The 17,476-nt window shown below is 47.3% G+C and overlaps 1 protein-coding gene across 1 annotated transcript in view; it reads right to left on the bottom strand.

The window, feature by feature from the left end:
- GPD1L (glycerol-3-phosphate dehydrogenase 1 like) overlaps nucleotides 1-17,476 on the bottom strand; it is a 62,208-nt gene that overhangs the window by 36,518 nt on the left and 8,214 nt on the right. Inside the window, exons 2-3 of the mRNA XM_082724240.1 lie at nucleotides 11,507-11,684; nucleotides 291-431 (exon numbers count right to left, since the gene is read on the bottom strand). Of these exons, the coding sequence (XP_082580366.1) occupies nucleotides 291-431; nucleotides 11,507-11,684 (319 nt within the window). The remainder of the gene's footprint in view (nucleotides 1-290; nucleotides 432-11,506; nucleotides 11,685-17,476) is intronic.

Raw genomic sequence — 17,476 nt, 5'->3', positions numbered from 1 at the left:
GGTTCTTTCTGGCAGCAAGGCTCACCCGGAGAAGCCCATCCTCACATCACTGCCAAGGCTAAAACCCTCTGTGATAGAAAGCAGCTCTCGCCTGAAGTTGAGCTCAGGGAAGCTCCGGGGATGTGTCATCGATCACCTTCTAGGAACAAAAACAAAACCAGAAAACAAAAAAGTGCCATAGCCTCCCTTTCAGTTCCTACTTCCAACAAACGGGAGTGAGAGGAAATACAATTTCCCCGTAACTGAAGTCCAGCAATGCTTTTTCTGCCTGAGGTCAGGGGGCCAGTTACCTTGATGAGGGTGATGCCCAGCGCTTCCTTGGGTACTCTCCCGGTGATCTCGTCACAGATTCTATGAATGAACTGGTGGGGAATGACAAACACTAGGAGGTCTGCGTCCTGCACTGCCTCGCTGAGGTTTGGGACAGCGACCTACGAGACAAGAAAAAGGAAACGGTTACTCGTATGCCCACATATGCCTCTCTGGATGATTTCAATCACTGACCATTTATAGATGCCTACTGTGTGCAGAGCACTGGGCAGCGGACAGGAAAGGCAAGTGTGCCGTGTGCTCAGCCTTCCCCTTCAGGACACATCTGAAGCTAAGAGGGTCCTGTCTGTTGCTTCCCAGCTAGGAAAGTGACTTAGCTTCTCCATGCCTCAGTTTCCCTACTTGGGAAAAGGAATCGTAATACTGTGTGGGTTGTTTTGTGCTGCTCTCCCAAACCCCCAATCCACTTTCTGCCCTTCTCCTCCCTGCTGTGTTCCCCGGGGAGCTGCCTTCCTGGACTGTTTTCCCTAGGGGCCCTTGCTCTCTAAAGCCTGCCAGTTGAGACTCAGCCGAAGTGGGACACTGCTAGGAGATCCAGGGTGGGAGGGGAGACAGGTCAGGGTATTTATCACCCTCCAGGGGTCATTCTGGCCCAGGCTCACAGGGGTGCTGGCTCGGCTTCGTTTCACGGCTATAACCTCCTGACAGGCAGCCTTTCTTCCAGGCCTCTCAGCTCTGGTCAGGCTGCTTTGGTGACACAGGTCTGTCCCCTTGCCCTTTCGGGGAGGTTAAGATTTCCTGCCGTCGCTAAACTCTGGGCACTCCAGGAAGTCCTTCTGGCTCCCACCACTCTGCCCACACCTCTGTCAACAGCCGCACGCTAAACTCTGCTGGGTAATACCCTGGGAGAGTGCGCTCATGAAAGTGATACCGATCGTGTTTTGCACCTGGTATGCACTTAATACGTCGGCGCTGATGGCGGTTTCTTTCCTTCAGATAAATATGAAAGTGGGTTTTAGAATTTAGCATGGGCAGAGAAATGCACACACATCTGCAGGCAGAGGTGAGGGGGGCACGTGGTCTCTCACAGAGACTGTTTATTGTTGTCCAATGTCCAGAGTTCTCCCCTTCCTCCTGAGCACAAGAGGCCCCAGTGTAAAGCTCATAAACTCCTGGAAGGAAGGCTAGTTAGTTCCTCAGCCCCACTTGCAGCTAAGTGCCCCAAGTGATTAAGTTCTGACCAGCAGGGTGTCCATGGAAGTGCTGTGTGTGACTCCCGGGAAATGCCCTCTGAGGCCTTTCCTCTTCCTTTTGCCAGAGAAAACTGAACGCCTGGAGTTCAGACAGTCATCTTGGACTATGAGGAGGAACCAAATGCCGAGATGACAGAAGAGTAGGATAAAAAGAGTCCCTGACACCATTAACACATCACTTATACCATGAACGTCTTTTACAGGAGAGAAGCAAAAGCAAACGTTTACGTCACTGCTATGACAGATTTTCCGTCATATATACCTGAACCGAACTCTAACTGAACTCCTTTGAAAGCCTTCCTGGTTCCCCAAATGAAGGGACTGGAGAAGATTCTTTCCTGAGGAGGCACTGCTATGTGCCACAGGAACATCATTCAGGATGGCTAAGCCTCCTAGGAAAGCTAGTTTGGGCATTTGATGGTGTTGGGTCCCCAGTGTTGGATCCTCCAATAACGGGTCCATGATTAAAGGAGCGAGACTGATACAAAGTGAAGGTCAAGCAAAGCTTTATTTTGCACCAAGCATCAAGAATCAAACCAACCAGTTGGGGCCTCGCCTCTTACAGAGAGCACGACCCCTCCCTGCCTCACAGACTAACTTTTATAGAGCAAAGGCCATGGGGTTGGGCCTGGCCACACCCAGGTGGCCGATGAGACTGAAACACACAGAGAAAGCTGCACAGTCATGCTAGGTCACACATAAGTGACCAACTGAATTACAATTTACCCTATAGTAGACATTTGAACTAGCCTATCACCTTGGTCAGAATTGGCACCCAAAAGGCGGGGCCCATACTCCTTGGTAGCTAGGGAGACAGTATGCGGCTCTACTGATTGGATGCCTCCACCTGACCCGACTCATCCCTGCATTCCGGCTGTGATCTCCACCTGACTTGACCCACCCGTGTATTTGGGCTTTGCTACCTGGGACTGGTTTCCCGGACTTGCTTTTAGGTAAGTTCCCCTGGTGGGGAGGGGATAGGGTCAATTTACGTTTTACTGCATAAACAGCAAAATGGCTGTTCAATCCGGGTGGGGCTGCTCTGGCTGAATACGCCCTTACAATGGAGACTGCCCACTCCTCACCAAAATTCCTTCTTGCCTTCTTCTATAATCACAGAGCTGAAGGCCTGTCACTGGTCACCTGCTAGGGACCGCATTTCCTAGCAGCCCCTGCAGTGACACGGGCCATGGACCAAGTTCTCATCAACACAGTGTGAGGGGGAGGTGCAGAGCACTCCTGGCACAGAACCCCTAAAACAGACAGCTGCTTCCTCTACACTTTCTCTCCCCACTTTGTTGTTGAAACCCGTGACAACCCAGACCTAAGAGATGACACAGGGCATGAGGAAGAAAGATGGGACCAAGAGTTAACAGTGTGAAGCAACGCCCTAGACCACTATTATGTGAGAGGGAATGAAATCCTTTTGTTCTTTAAGTCAAGCAATTATTATGTCTCTCCTTTTATCTTAGTCTATTCTCTTAATACATGTGCTAATAAGCATTACTCCCTCCCTCAAAGAATCGCCCAGGGAAATCTATCTGGAATTATTTCATCCCCTTACCCCTTTGGTTGGTATGGAAGACTTCTATAATTTACCCAGCCTGGATTCTCCTTTCTGGCAAAAGTGCCCCGAAATTTCATTTCAGAAGTTACTGCTTCCCCATTTTAACCATGCAGTGTGCGTGGAGTTGGGCCCTCCCCTATTCCAAGGATGGTCTTTCCATCTAAGCCTGTGGGCACATAAGAACAACGAGAGCCAAGAAGATGTTTGCTTCCTTAGTCTTCTCCAGTAGCTACAAGGGTCTTTCCTTGAACAGGATGGGAGGACACTGTGAGGTCTGAAACAAATGTAAGGGGGAGAACCTAGTCCTGTCAAGGGGCTCCCTTGTGAAATGAAGCCAACTTTGTGGAAGGCAGAGCAGAGAAACCGAGGAAAACACAGGGCCTTGTGAACCTCATTTAAGCCATTAGTTCAGGCTGTGCCTGAACCCAGCTCTACCTGGATTTTTAGTCCTCTGAACCAAATCATCCCTTATTTTAGATTAAGTTGGTTTGAATGGCAGCACAGTCATCCCCCAAACAGCAGATCATAACCCAAAGTTTATTGGCACTTCTCTTAGTCACATTCCCCAGAGCAGGGGAGAAGCTGTCTTCCTCTTCAGAGGGGCTTCTCTGGATTAGTAATCTAGGCTGAGTCACCAAACATCTATCTGCCTATTAGTTCTCTCACATTTGGAGATGCTACATCCCCAGAAGCAATTTCTTATCCTATTCCATTAGCCTCCTGACTCCAATCCCCAGCGGCTTTGTCCTTGACTACAAAGCCCTCTATGCTCTTAGGGTATCTGCCTGTGGTCCCATCCAATCCCCTCCCAGCCTTTGTAGAAACTGACCCTCACTCCACCATGGGCAACCAGCCCTACTTAGGTGGGGATCTCTGCTCTGTACACTCGGACACAGAGCCGGATGGCCTGAATTTTAGTTAAAATATTTTTTCTTCTCTAGACCTCTTGTTCCTTTTCCTCACCATCCATCCCCAACACACATGCACACACGCAGGCATCTCCCTTTCCGCCCTTCTGGGACATTTCCCAACATGGTGAAATAGGAAAGACACCAGAACTGAAGAGCAAATATGGAAAGATGTATGTCTGAGTCCTGTGTCTGCAAATGACCAGCTGTGTGAACTTGGACAAAGATGTATCTTCACTGACCTCACTTACCCCATGTACGGAGGGGTATAAATGTAATTTTCCTACCCAGCTACGTCACAGAGCACTTTCAGATTAAGCAATATGCATGAGAGTGCTTCAAAATGATACAAAACAAATGAAAGAGATCACACATCAGAAAAATCTACTTGCTTTCTATAAATTCTTACCATTTAAGGAGTCTGCCCATCCCTGGGTCCGTTTTTTAAAAAAACACACAAGGAAGCTGCCCTCTGGTTTCGATTTCCTTCTGTCCCTTCCATTTCCTTCTTCAACAAATCAAAGAACCTGCCGTTGGTTGGGAACATGACGGCTCTCCAGGAGGGGATGAGCGGGGGCTCACAGTACACAGAGATGTCCTTCCGCTCTCCTTGGTGGAGTGCTGAGGGTTTAACCCACAGAAGCAAGTGCAACAAACGAGCTGCATTTCTACTGAGCGCATGGTCCATTCACAGAACACTATTCCTCTCACACAGTAACAACGGAGCGCTCCACAGCTAAGCCAGTAACTGGATACCCTGTTTCAGAATAGAACCTTTAGTTAAGTCTTTGCCTATCTTTTACTCTGAACGAAACCAAGACACTGTTTTACAAATGCTGACCTATTTCACACACTTCCTGTCAAAATCTTTCTGAGGGTGTCCACCATGATAGAACCAGAAATACGCTGGGAAAGACAACTGGGAACAAAGGGGCTTGCCTTTCATAGGCAAGGACAATGAAAAATGAAAAGGTCAGAACCAAGGCACCATGGTTGGTCCTCTTCATGTTCAGACTTCCAGGACTCCAGGGCTCTTGGTCCATACACACACACACACACACACACACACACACACGCAGAGAAAATAATTTAAAACAGAGCTGAAAAATCTATGTGGAGAAACCTAAAGGTTCTTTCCCATCCCCCCAGCTCAAGTTATCACTGGAGACCATCTACACACCTTGGCCTTGCTCTATCACCAGTTAGCTAACTGGACACCTACAGGCCACTCGCCTACATTCTCCACGGAATTAGTATTTAGATGAAAGACAATGGCATGTGAGGAACACACATAGCAAAGCAGAGGTTCAAAAATATAACAGTGCCCTCCTGGTCTTCTGGTCTCAGTATCAGCCAAGAGCATAAGGGAAATGTATATCCTTTGGCTCCATATTCAGAAAAATGATCCTTAGGCACAGACCATCTTATCTGATGAGTCTTCTGTAAACATGCCAGCAGTGAGGTTGCTGCGAGAAACACAGCTGTCTGCCACCCGGAGCCCCCGAAACTACACCAGTAATACAGACTGATGAGGTAGACCAGTGGGCCCAAAGTGTGGTTCCTGAACAACAGCATCATCATCACCCAGTGAACCTGTTAAAGATGCCCATGTATGGGCCTCATCAGAGACCCGGTGAGTTTTAGAAAGCCTCGGATGGACACAGCAATCCCTGGTAAGCTCTCCAAGCGATTCCGAGGAACATTTACATTGGAGAAGCAATGGCGACAAAGACTCCTCTAACAAAACCCAAAAAGCGATACCCAGGGAGGAAGGAGTTAATACTGAGGCTCCCACTGACCTGATATTCTCATTCTGAAAAAGACTGCAGCCAAAATTAATAGTTGTTATCGCAACCCTATTACCCAAAAGTAAGGGGCCATTTTTTTTTAATTGTCTCGGCCTAACCTTTTATCGCACAGGATATCACTTAAAGCACAGAAAGGAAACTCTTCACCCTGCTTTGTTCTTCCTCACCATGCCCACTGTCCCTGGCACTCCCTCAGACCCCCCAAAATCCCATCACTATTCTAAGTGTGGAGGAAACATCAGCCAATGCAGGCCTATGCAAGAAACCAAATCCAAAGAGTTAGTAAGAAAGGAAAATAAACAAATTCTACTTCAAACTTAGGAGCCTTCCTGCTTCAAAGGATTAACATTAAGAAAGCAAAAACTTGAAGAAAAGTAGAAAACACTTCTGAATTCTTTACCTGGGAAAATAGACTTGTATCTAATATATATTAATAATTCTTTTTTTTTTTTTTTTAAGATTCTTATTTATTTGACAGAGATCACAAGCGGGCAGAGAGGCAGGCAGGGTGCGGGGGTGGGGGAGGAGCAGGCTCCCTGCTGAGCAGAGAGCCTGACACGGGGCTTGATCCCATGACCCTGGAATCATGACCTGAGCGGATGCTTTAGCCCATTGAGCCACCCTATATTAAAAATTCTAGGGGCGCCTGACTGACTCAGTAGGAATAGTATATGACTCTTATCTCGGGGTCATGGGTTCAAGCCCTATGCTGAGCGTAGAGATTACTTAAAAATAAAATTTTTGAGAAAGAATAAAAGAGTTCTTACCACTCATTAATAAAAAGACATCCCCATTTTTTTAAATGGACAAATACTGTGAATACAGATTTCTCTGAGGAAGATATACAAAGGTCCAATAAGCAGATGAAAAGATGCTCAACATGGTTAGCCATGAGGCACATGAAAACCAAAATCACAACTACCACTTCCTACTCACTAGGATGGGTAGGATCAAAAAGCTGGATAATGACAAAGGTGTTCGTAAGGCTATGGAGCATGTTGGAACCCCCACACACTGCTAGAGCAGTGTGGTGCAGTCACCTTGTAAAATACCCTGGAAGCTCCTCGAAGAGTTCAACAATATCACATGATCCAGCAATTGGTACTCCTAGGTACCTGCTCAAAAGAACTGAAACACGTTTGCACAGAACACTATACAAGTGTTCACAGCTGTATTAATTCCAAGAGCCGAAAAGCACAAACCACCCAGATGTCCATCAATGGACAAGTGGATAAAATACAGTGTGGTACATCCATAAAACAGAATCTTACTCAGCCATGGAAGGGAATGCAGTACTGACACAGGCTACAACACGGATGGAACCTTGAAACACAATCTTAAATCAAAGAAGCGAGACACAGAAAACTATTGGATGGTGTGATTTATATGAACAGGCAAGTCTGTTGAAACAGAAAGACCAGCGGTTACTTGGGACTGGGGCAGGGGACAGGAGGAAATAGGGAGTGACGCCTACATGGGGTAGGGCTTCTTTTTGGGCTGATGAAAATATTCTAAAATTGATGGTGGTAATGTCTGCACAACTCTGAATATACTCAAAACTACTGACCTGTACACTTGAATGGGAAAACTGTATGATCTGTGAATCATACCTCAGTCAAGTTGTTTTTAAAAAGGGGGGCACCTGGGTGGCTCAGTGGGTTGGGCCACTGCCTTCGGCTCAGGTCATGATCTCAGGGTCCTGGGATCGAGTCCCGCATCGGGCTCTCTGCTCAGCGGGGAGCCTGCTTCCCTCTCTCTTCTCTCTGCCTGCCTCTCTGCCTACTTGTGATCTCCCTCTGTCAAATAAATAAATAAAATCTTAAAAAAAAAAAAAAAAGAATGTTTAAGTTGTTTTTAAAAAAGGTACGGCTAAGGGGCACCTGGGTGGCTCAGTGGGTTAAGCCACTGCCTTCAGCTCAGGTCATGATCTCAGGGTCCTGGGATCGAGTCCCGCATCAGGCTCTCTGCTCAGCGGGGAGCCTGCTTCCCTCTCTCTTCTCTCTGCCTGCCTCTCTGCCTACTTGTGATCTCTCTCTGTCAAATAAATAAATAAAATCTTTAAAAAAAAAAAAAAAGGTACGGCTAAGGCTTAGAAAGCAAAATGAAAAGCAATGACAACAGTACTTCACAGAAGATGCTGTCATCGTAAATCCTGATGCCAGAGGGCAAAGGAGCGCTTTACCTGGAGGAGACCGAGGACAGAATCCACAATTTTATATCCAACAGTGGCAAGAAACAGGAAGTGTTCTTTTCACTCAGTTTCAGAAAAAAACTGTGAAACCAGACTGTCCCAGCTTTTAGCGAACAGGTGATGACATGGTGACAAGAGGTCACCTGTTACAAGAGGTTGGGGGGGAAAGTGGGGAGGGTCGTGTGATGAGGATGTGCCTGAAGGCCAGTGGGAAACAGTGTGGGGACCCCCAAGCAAGAAGGACTCCCAGTCTCGGGTCAGCGCACTGACTGACAAACCTCACAATTAACCATCTTTCACGATGGTTAAGAGTCTTACCTAACACTAGTTGATTTTTTTAAAGGATCAAATGAGATAGCTGAGAAACTGAAATAAACATATGAAACAAAACACAAAAGGGGCACCTGGGTGGCTCAGTGGGTTAAAGCCTCTGCCTTCAGCTCAGGTAATAATCCCGGGGTCCTGGGATCAAGCCCTGCCATCAGGCTCTCTGCTCAGGGGAGCCTTCTTCCTCCTCTCTCTCTCTCTGCCTGCCTCTGCCTACTTGTGATCTCTGTCAAATAAATAAAAAAATAAATAAAATCTTAAAACAAAAACAAAAACCCAACTTAAAAAAAAAATGCTTCACAGCGAACTAACTATATGGAACACCTCATTCACAAAATGCCTAAGGGTAATACAGCATAAAGAACAACCCATCCCTCTGATCCAGGCACTGACTCCGCCACCAGACATCCCCCACCACACTTCACCATCACTCCGCTTTATTATGTAAGTGCCATTAGAAACTATAGAAAGTATAGAGGGAAAAAACCACCTGTGTACCTTCCACCAGGCTTAAGAAATAGAACTTTCTAATACCCTGGGTGTCTCCAGCCAAGCACTGGCAAGCATGTGGAACAATGTGACCCCTCAGTCGAGCTGGGGAAACGGAGACTGGTAGGACCACTTTGGAATCCAGCGGTATGACGTAGTGACACTACCGCTGTGAACTCCAGGTGACTCTGCAATTCCACCCCCTGGGAACATGGTCCACAATGACAAACAGCTGGAAACTGCACAAATGTCCACTCCAGAGAATGGACACATTCACTTTAGTGAACCTACAAGGCTTCAGGCATCAACAGGGTCCCAGGAGTCGATGGTTCCTCCTTCTTCTCCTCCTTCTGTCCACATCCGCGGGCAGGGGGTTAAAATCAGTCACTGTGGGGACTGGGCTCTGAGTGGCAATGGCTGTTGGCTCCTCTAGGTCAGTTCTTTCCCTGCCTCCTTCCCTCCTGGATTCCTTGCTCCCGGCACAAGCTTCAGCTTCACAGAACCACTTGGCAGGTTCCCCTCCCCCAACTCGCCTTGAGCACTGCACCAGGAGCAGTGGAAGAACCCAAAACCAGAAAGTCAGGTTCACATTATTGGGGCAGGTGGGGCCAAACATCTAGGTACATAAGGGACTGGCACAAAGCAGAGTGGAAGGAACGTACTAACAAAGCATGCGGTTTATGGAAGGGAAGCAGCCCTCGATTCCAACAACAATGAGAATTGAAACGCAGGAATTTCCTTCTCCAAGCATGGGTCAGAGATGACCCCCAGAAGCCTCCCACTGCGGTGGAACAGCCACTCCCTTTGTTCTTCCCCTCGTATATTTGGACAACTCAACTTCTAAACTCAGAACCATAGGGATCCTTTCTCTCCCTACCAACAATGCCGAGAATGACTGTGCAGAAATGCTGCCTGACCCACAGTGTAGGGACACAGAGGAGAAAGTGATCATTGTCTAGAAGACAATGGATTCCATGGGATGAGTCTACCAGAAATCAAATTTAAAGCCTAACCTTTAGCTATGTGACCCTGCGCCAAGTCCATTAACTTCTCTTGAGCATCCTTCCCTACACATCCTTCCTAAGCATCCTTCCCTACAAAATCAGAACCACCCTCCTAACAGGAAAACCAGCAGTATCCACCTAAGAGGGTTACTGAGAGCATTAGCTGAGATATGATATGCGAGCTACTTAGCACAGTGCTTGACACTAATGAACACTAACCAAAAACCAAAGAGCCACCTCCAGCAAGCAAGGTCTTTCCACATCCAGACTTCCTGGCATTTGTCAGTTTACAAATCCATTTCTCCTGCTGGCCTCCTTGAAGGAAGCGACGTCATCCTATTCCTCTTCTCGTTTCTGGCAACAGTGAGCTTTGCATGCACTGTACATGCTCACAAAGGCCGGTGAGTAAATATATGCAGAGATGACTACTTCATAAACAAAGAAGAGGAGCTTGTCTGGTTAACCAGGGTATCAGGCAGGGAATCAGACCACAATGGTCTGGTCTTCAGACTATTACAGAAAGCCAGCAAGGGGTGAAATCTGGCAATAGAAGTTCAAATTCCACTGAGAAAAACAGGCATGGTCACTCTTGTTCTTCTTGCCCATTTCTCCCCCCACACACCTCCCAAAAGTCACCGGAATGAGGCCAGGCAATTACCTGTCCTTTTCCCTCTCAGACCTAATAGGCCTAAATTTTAAACTGTCAGTCTTCTGACCTTCTATTCTCTTCAATCTCCTTCTGTAATTTAGGCCTTGATTCTGATTTTAAATCACAGACCAGTGCATTAGCTGTCCTCATGTGCAGACGAAAGTCCATGCACTTAGAAAGGGACTATTAGGACTTGGGGGGGGGGGGGGTCCTCAAGCAGCTGAAGGCAAGGTTGTGAGTTCCAGCTCTGATGGGACCAGCACCTTGAATGCCAAGAAAGTTGCATGCTGTGGGCTGAATTGTGTGCCGCCCGCCCCCCACTCCAAATTCATAAGCTGATATCCTAACCCTAGTACCTTGGAATAAGACCGTTATTTAGAGACAGGGTCTTTACTGAGGTGACTGCATTAAAAGGAGGACATTAGGGTGGGCCCTAATTCAATAGGATTCCTGTCATAAGAGCAGACTGGGGCACCTGGGTGGCTCAGTCAGTTAAGCATCTGCCTTCAGCACAGGTCATCATTTCCGTGTAATGGGACTGAGCCCCAAGCCTGGCTCCCTGCTCAGCGGGGAGTCTACTTCTTCCTCTGCCCCTCCCCCAGCTCCTACATGCGCTATCTCTCTCAAATATATATATATATATATATATTTTTTTTTAAAGGAAGAGTAGGGCACACAGAGGAAAGGCACAGGAGTGTGAGGACACAGGAAGAAGACAGCCATCGACAAGAGAGAGCCTCAGAAGAAACCAAACCTGTCGACAACCTCATCTTGGACCTGAAACTTCCAGAACTGTAAGAAAACAAATCTCTGTTGTTTAAGCCACCTGTTCTATCATACTTAGTTATGGCAGCCCTAGCAAAATAATACAAAGCCCATTTTCAGAGTCAGAAAAACCAAAACCAAGCAAACTAGTTGGTAGCAGAGAGGGACAAAGAAGAGGGAAGTAGCTTTCCCATTTCCCCAAGCCCCATGTGCTAACTCGGCCAAGCGTTAACTTTCAGAATTAACCAGAAGTACTTTCCATCCCAAAGTCTTACCACATTTTCTGGCAGCTTGTGTCCAGGGAGATATTTTACATTTTCATGATCATTATTTATGATGTCTGTCAGTTTTCTCCCATTAACTGTTTCTTCAAAGACCCACATCTTAACGGTGGAGGCAAACTTCTTAAGTTTCTTGACATTATTACCAATTATTTTTGCAACAGCTGAACCCCTACGAAAGAAACAATGGAGAAGAAGAAAAAAATTAAACTCACTTGGGCAGAAGAGAATAGCATTTGACTCTAATTCAGAAGAAGCAAGTGCAGATTCTGATTCAAGCACTGGGCTTATAATTCAGATGGGACGTCGTATCAGCCACAGGCCATTTGAAAGCTTAGTTTTCACCTGGAAAGAACACCCTCCCCCCACCCTGCTGTGATTAGGATTTGGGTACAAGGTCAAAAACACGATCTCTTCAAACTAGTAAGCATCAACCTATCCTGGAAGAGAGTACCCCAGGCAGAAAAGAAACCCACCTAAGAGATATAAAACAAGAAAGTAATACTTGGCGGGTCCTCTTAAGCCTTTGAGGCAACCAGGCTATATTTCAAATCCATCACAGAGATTAAAATGTAGTTACCATAGGATAAACTGTGTTCCAGTGAACTACAACAGAGCTGCATTCGTAATGGGAAGACAAGACTCCAAGTTCCAGGAAAGGAGCAGAGCAAGGGTGCCAGGGCACGGTTGTCTGGGTATTTGGTGTGACCCAGCTGTGTGACCCAGCTGGCCTCTAGCCTCCCACAGGCTCTGTTTCTCTCACATCTCTGTTCACCAGACACATTCTGGTAACTAATCAGTGTCCCGTAGGCTTTGCTACAGGGGAAGATCATGCACTCCAACCAGTTAACGCCAGTCCCCTGGACAAGGGCAGCTGGGCTGGGGCTGGGGCCGGGGCCGGGGCCACCATAGTAGACACGTTCCAGGGCCACAGGCCGCTAACTGGGCCTGGGGTGACTCTGAATGAGGAACTGCTTTTTATACAACGGGGAAGCAATTCCTCTTACCTCCTTCACCTCCCTGGGGGGTGGAAAGCTCTGGAGTGCAAAGAACGCACTGCACTGCCTTTGCTCTCCTGGCTCACGGGCACGGCATCTAGTCCAATACATTAGGCCCAGTGGGTGCGTGGCAAGTATGTGATAATGGGAGATAAATGAGCAAATGGGTGATTGAGTGAAGTTACTGGTGAAACCAGGGAAGAGGCAGAGCCAGACCCTGATGACCTGACATGTATTGTAATGGAGTTTCCCCCCGTTATTTGGGTCATGTCATTTTCTGCACCAGTGAATCCCAAAGGATACACAGCAAGGTCTGATGGGCTTAATGTTTAACAGTTCTAATATTCATCTGAATTTTCTGAACTAGCTCATTTCAACACGTGCTACAGGTTTGCCTTTGGTTGCAGATGCTTGGCTTCCCCCGTAAGAAGGCTTTGTAAACAAGAGAAGCAAGTATGTTCTGGTAAGATCCCGGGGGAAGATCTGGTGGTTCTGGCTTATTTGCCTGCTTGATTTACTAGATTTGGATTCCTAGTGCCTAGTGGCTTCCCCCCGCCCTCCACTTTGCTCAGCTCCCCAGAATCACACTTGCTCTCTGTGACCTTGTGTGAGTTGCGCTACTCAATGCCAAGAACACTGTGAGCCTGAGCTGTTACCTCCCTGGGAGTCTGTGAGCAGCTGTTTCCCAGATTACAATTAAGGTGATAGTGATCTTGGGAAGAACGTTGGCCTCTCCTTTTTTTTTTCCCTTAAAGATTTCATGTATTTGAGAGAGAGCACAAACTAGGGGTGGGGAAGGGAGGAGCAGAAGAGAGAGCAGCAGACTCCTAGCCAAGCATGGAGCCCAATGTGGGGCTCGATCCCAGGACCCAGAGATCTTGACCTGAGCCGAAGGCAGACACTTACCCCACTGAGCCACCCAGGCACCCCTCTTGGCCTCTTTTCTACAATTCTCAGGAGGAGAACTGGAAGAATAGTATGTATTTAGCTACAAACTGTCTTGCCAGCATAGAGTAAGATTTCACAGGTAAAGCCACAGAGCTTTGATATGTGCTATTCTTGTGAGGGAGGACGGCTCCGGAAAGTTCTGGACAGCTGTGCAGAGCAGCCGTTCTCAATGCTGTCGATCCCTGGGGCGCTTTAGAAACTACCTACACTGGGGGCGCCTGGGTGGCTCAGTGGGTTAAAGACTCTGCCTTCAGCTCAGGTCGTGACCTCAGGGTCCTGGGATGGAGCCCTGCATCGGGCTCTCTGCTCGTCAGGGAGCCTGCTTCCTCCTCTCTCTCTGCCTGCCCCTCTGCCTACTTGTGATCTGTCAAATTTAAAAAAAAAAAATCTAAAACAAAACAACCTACCTACACTGGATCCTACTCCGGGGGCACAGGTATCATTGGTCTGCGGGGTGGCCTGGGACTCACGGCTCTTAATGCTTCCAAGTAATCTAATTTATAGCCAAAGTTGAGATGCACAAGCTTAGTCTATCCATCCATAAGGTGATAAGGGAAGGTGATCAGAACAGAAGAAAGGAGGATGGAATTTAAGGGTTTTTTTTTTTTTTTTTTAAGATTTTATTTATTTGAGAGAGAGAGTATGAGCAGGGGGAGAGGGAGAGGGAGAAACAGACTCCCTGCTGAGCAGGGCGGCCAAGGGACCTGGGGCTTGATCCCAAGACCCCATGATCGTGACCTGAGCCAAAGGCAGATGCTTATAACCAACTGAGCTGCCCAGGCACTCTGAGAAGCATGGAATTTAATTCAAGGACAAACCTAGCAAGGACAAAAACAAAAAGATTCTAGTGCCTTCGAGGCCTTGTCCTGTTCTTTCTAAATAATTTACATAGTAATCTGTTTTTGTTTGGGGGGATCAGGACTTAAAACACTATTTTTATAATCTCTTTGACAATCTAGTAAAATCTTCAAGCCGAACCAAATATTTTGGTTGTTGTTCAGTACAATCTTCATGTTGAACCAAACATTTTCCTTCCTGCCCGCCTTTTCTCCGAGGTTGTTTATAAAACCTCAGAAAGTATAATCCACATCAATGTAACAAGGCCACAAATGACAAGCCCACAGCTGATAGGACACTGAGTGTTACTGCCACCAAAAATGGGGGGGAGGGCAGGGGCGCCAGGCAGAACTTTCTATTTAAGAAATAAATATTTAGGGCGCCTGGGTGGCTCAGTGGGTTAAGCTGCTGCCTTCAGCTCAGGTCATGATCTCAGGGTCCTGGGATCGAGTCCCACATCGGGCTCTCTGCTCAGCAGGGAGCTTGCTTCCTCCTCTCTCTCTCTCTGCCTGCCTCTCTGCCTACTTGTGATCTCTCTCTGTCAAATAAATTAAAAAAAAAAAAAAAGAAATAAATATTTATTTTCTTGTTTTTATTAACTTTTTTATTTTTGTTTTTAATCAAATATTTTTTTAAAGATTTTATTTATTTATTTGACAGATCACAAGTAGGCAGAGCAGCAGGCAGAGAGAGAGGGGGAAACAGGCTCCCTGCTGAGCAGGAACCCCGATGTGGGGTTCGATCCCAGGACCCTTAAACCACTAAGCCACCCAGGCGCCCCTTTATCAAAGATTTTTATCAACCCGATTTGTAGTTGTTTCACGGGTATACTCCTCTCTCCAAGCCCAGCAAATTATATACATTAAGTAGGTACAGTGGGTGTTGTATATTAATTATGTTTCCAAAAAAGCTGGGTTTTTTTGGTTTGTTTTTCCAAAGAAGTCTATAATCCACACCCAAATTCCTTTTTGGCTCTGAAATGGCACCAGCTGTGCTCATGACACATGTTACTACTTCTGACTGACACAAAGGAACAGAATCAGAGCAAACCAAGTGTTCTGGAGGAACCTGAGTGTTTCTGAAGGGCCTGGAGGCTACTGGTAAGTGACAAACCCTGTTTTGTTTTTTGTTTTTGTTTTTGTTTTAAAAAGGGCCCTGCTAAGAGCCAGTCCAAAAACACTCACAGATATCAGACTGAGCTTAAAATAAAAGTACTGGCTACAGTCCATGCAGGCGGTTTCTACATGGTCTGGTCATGGTTGGGGCTGGGGTCCCAGGCCCCACTGGTGGAACCCTCCACATTTCAGGGGCTTTTTTGCCACTGCCCAAGCAAATCCTGGCATGGATCTTTCACTGTCAGGGTCAAGGGCATGGACAGCCATTTCCACACCTGGCCCAGCTCATTCATCTACTAAATGACAGGTGGGGCAATGCTCTTTAATGTCCATCTCAGGTCTAGGATCCAGGCCAGTGTTTTCTGAAGTGAGGAATGGGTGCCAGGGGTAATCCCCCCATGGCCAAGTGCCACCCCCCACACACAGCACCGAAGGACACTGACTCACTTGTGCCCTTTTCTATTTTTTTTTTTTTAAGATTTTATTTATTTACTTGACAGAGATTGTAAGTAGGCAGAGAGGCAGGCAAAGAGAGAGCAGGGAAGCAGGCTCACTGCTGGGCAGAGAGCCCGATGCGGGGCTCGATCCCAGAATCCTGGGATCATGACCTGAGCCGAAGGCAGAGGGTTAACCCACTGAGTCACCCAAGCACCCCTCACTTGTGCCCCTTCAACTCCATGGCCTTCGAGAGAGCGTAGAATGTCTCCTGGGCGTGCTATTATGTTGTTACCATCTCTCCACCATGTGTTCATATCCCTTCTTCCTGAACGAAGCCTCTAAATGCTTCAGACACTGAGCCTGGGCAGGTAGCAGGACTTGGCAAGACTTCTATTAACACTGTTTTGTTTTCCTTCTCCTGGTTGTTGTTACCTCCAACATATGGTATTGACAGTAGTGACAGAAAGTTTTCTTTTAAAGTCAACTTTTACACAAAGGAGAAAAAGCAAATAATAACGCAGTATGAAGCAGAGCCAAAAGCAGTTAAGGGCAGAGCCTGGAAAACAGAGATTTTAACTGTGTCCAAACTTATGACCTTCCACATTAAGACACCCTGACCTTGTGTCACACAACCAGGTAGTAGCTGAACTGGGCGAGGGGCTCAGGGCTGCTCAGGACCAGTCCTGAGTTTTCACAGAGGAGTATAAAATCACACTTCCCATGAAATCATGTAGACTGATTTCCCAACTTCTATAAGCCATCCAAATGAAGCTCAGAAGTTCACACGGATAGGAAGTCCTGCTCTAGGGCCAGCTGTGTACCGGGACTGAAGATCTCCTTTCATCTTTACAGCAGCCCCAAAAGAGGTGCTCATTATCCCCTTTAACTTTACCGACGAAGAAGTTGAGGCTCAAAGAGTGTCACCCACAAGTCACGCTACCCACCTAGTCACCAGCAGTTCTGACCCAGGTCTGTTTCCAAAGCCCACACTTCCTGCTCCTTTACATTTGCCCTGGTACAGAGGAGCATCACGTGTTGATTTAAAATGCATGCGGAACACCTATCAGGTGTAAACGCTGCTGGGCACCGGGGATACAGGGAGTAAGGCACACGAGTCCACACCCTCATAGACCTTGGAGATGGGGAAATGGAGACAGAATGAAGCTGTTCCAACAAGCTAACAAAGAAAAGTAACCACACCACGGTGAACAAAGTGGCTAAGCAGATGACACTAAGGTCAGGGAGAGCTGGGAGCAAGTGCAGCTGGGCTGAACTCTGAACTCCAAGGGCTAAGAGGCCCTCACCTATGGGAGGGACTGGGAAGCCTTCAAGGCCCTGGAGCAAAGGTGCAGAACAGGTGGGGCCAGGAGATAATCTTCTGCTCAAACCTGGAGCCAACATTTCCACGGGGAGAAGGGGATGGGAGGCCGGGAGGGTAGAGGTCAAGGAAGGAAAAGGGAGTGACAGGGAGGGGAGAGGGAAGACAGAGGGAGGGAGGGAGCAGGGTAGAGGAAGGAAGAGAATGGGTGGCAGGGCAGGGTGGGGAAAACAAAGAGAAGAGGGGAGGGCCGTGCCTGAAAGGGGTAGGCCTGTTGGGCTGTCAGGGCCAGGTTTTTGTTGCTGTTTTT

Source organism: Mustela nivalis, assembly GCF_964662115.1.
Source record: "Mustela nivalis genome assembly, chromosome: 1".
NCBI classification, from domain to species: domain Eukaryota; kingdom Metazoa; phylum Chordata; class Mammalia; order Carnivora; family Mustelidae; genus Mustela; species Mustela nivalis.
Note: the sequence above shows the minus strand (reverse complement) of the source record. Positions and strands in the feature narration are given on the sequence as shown.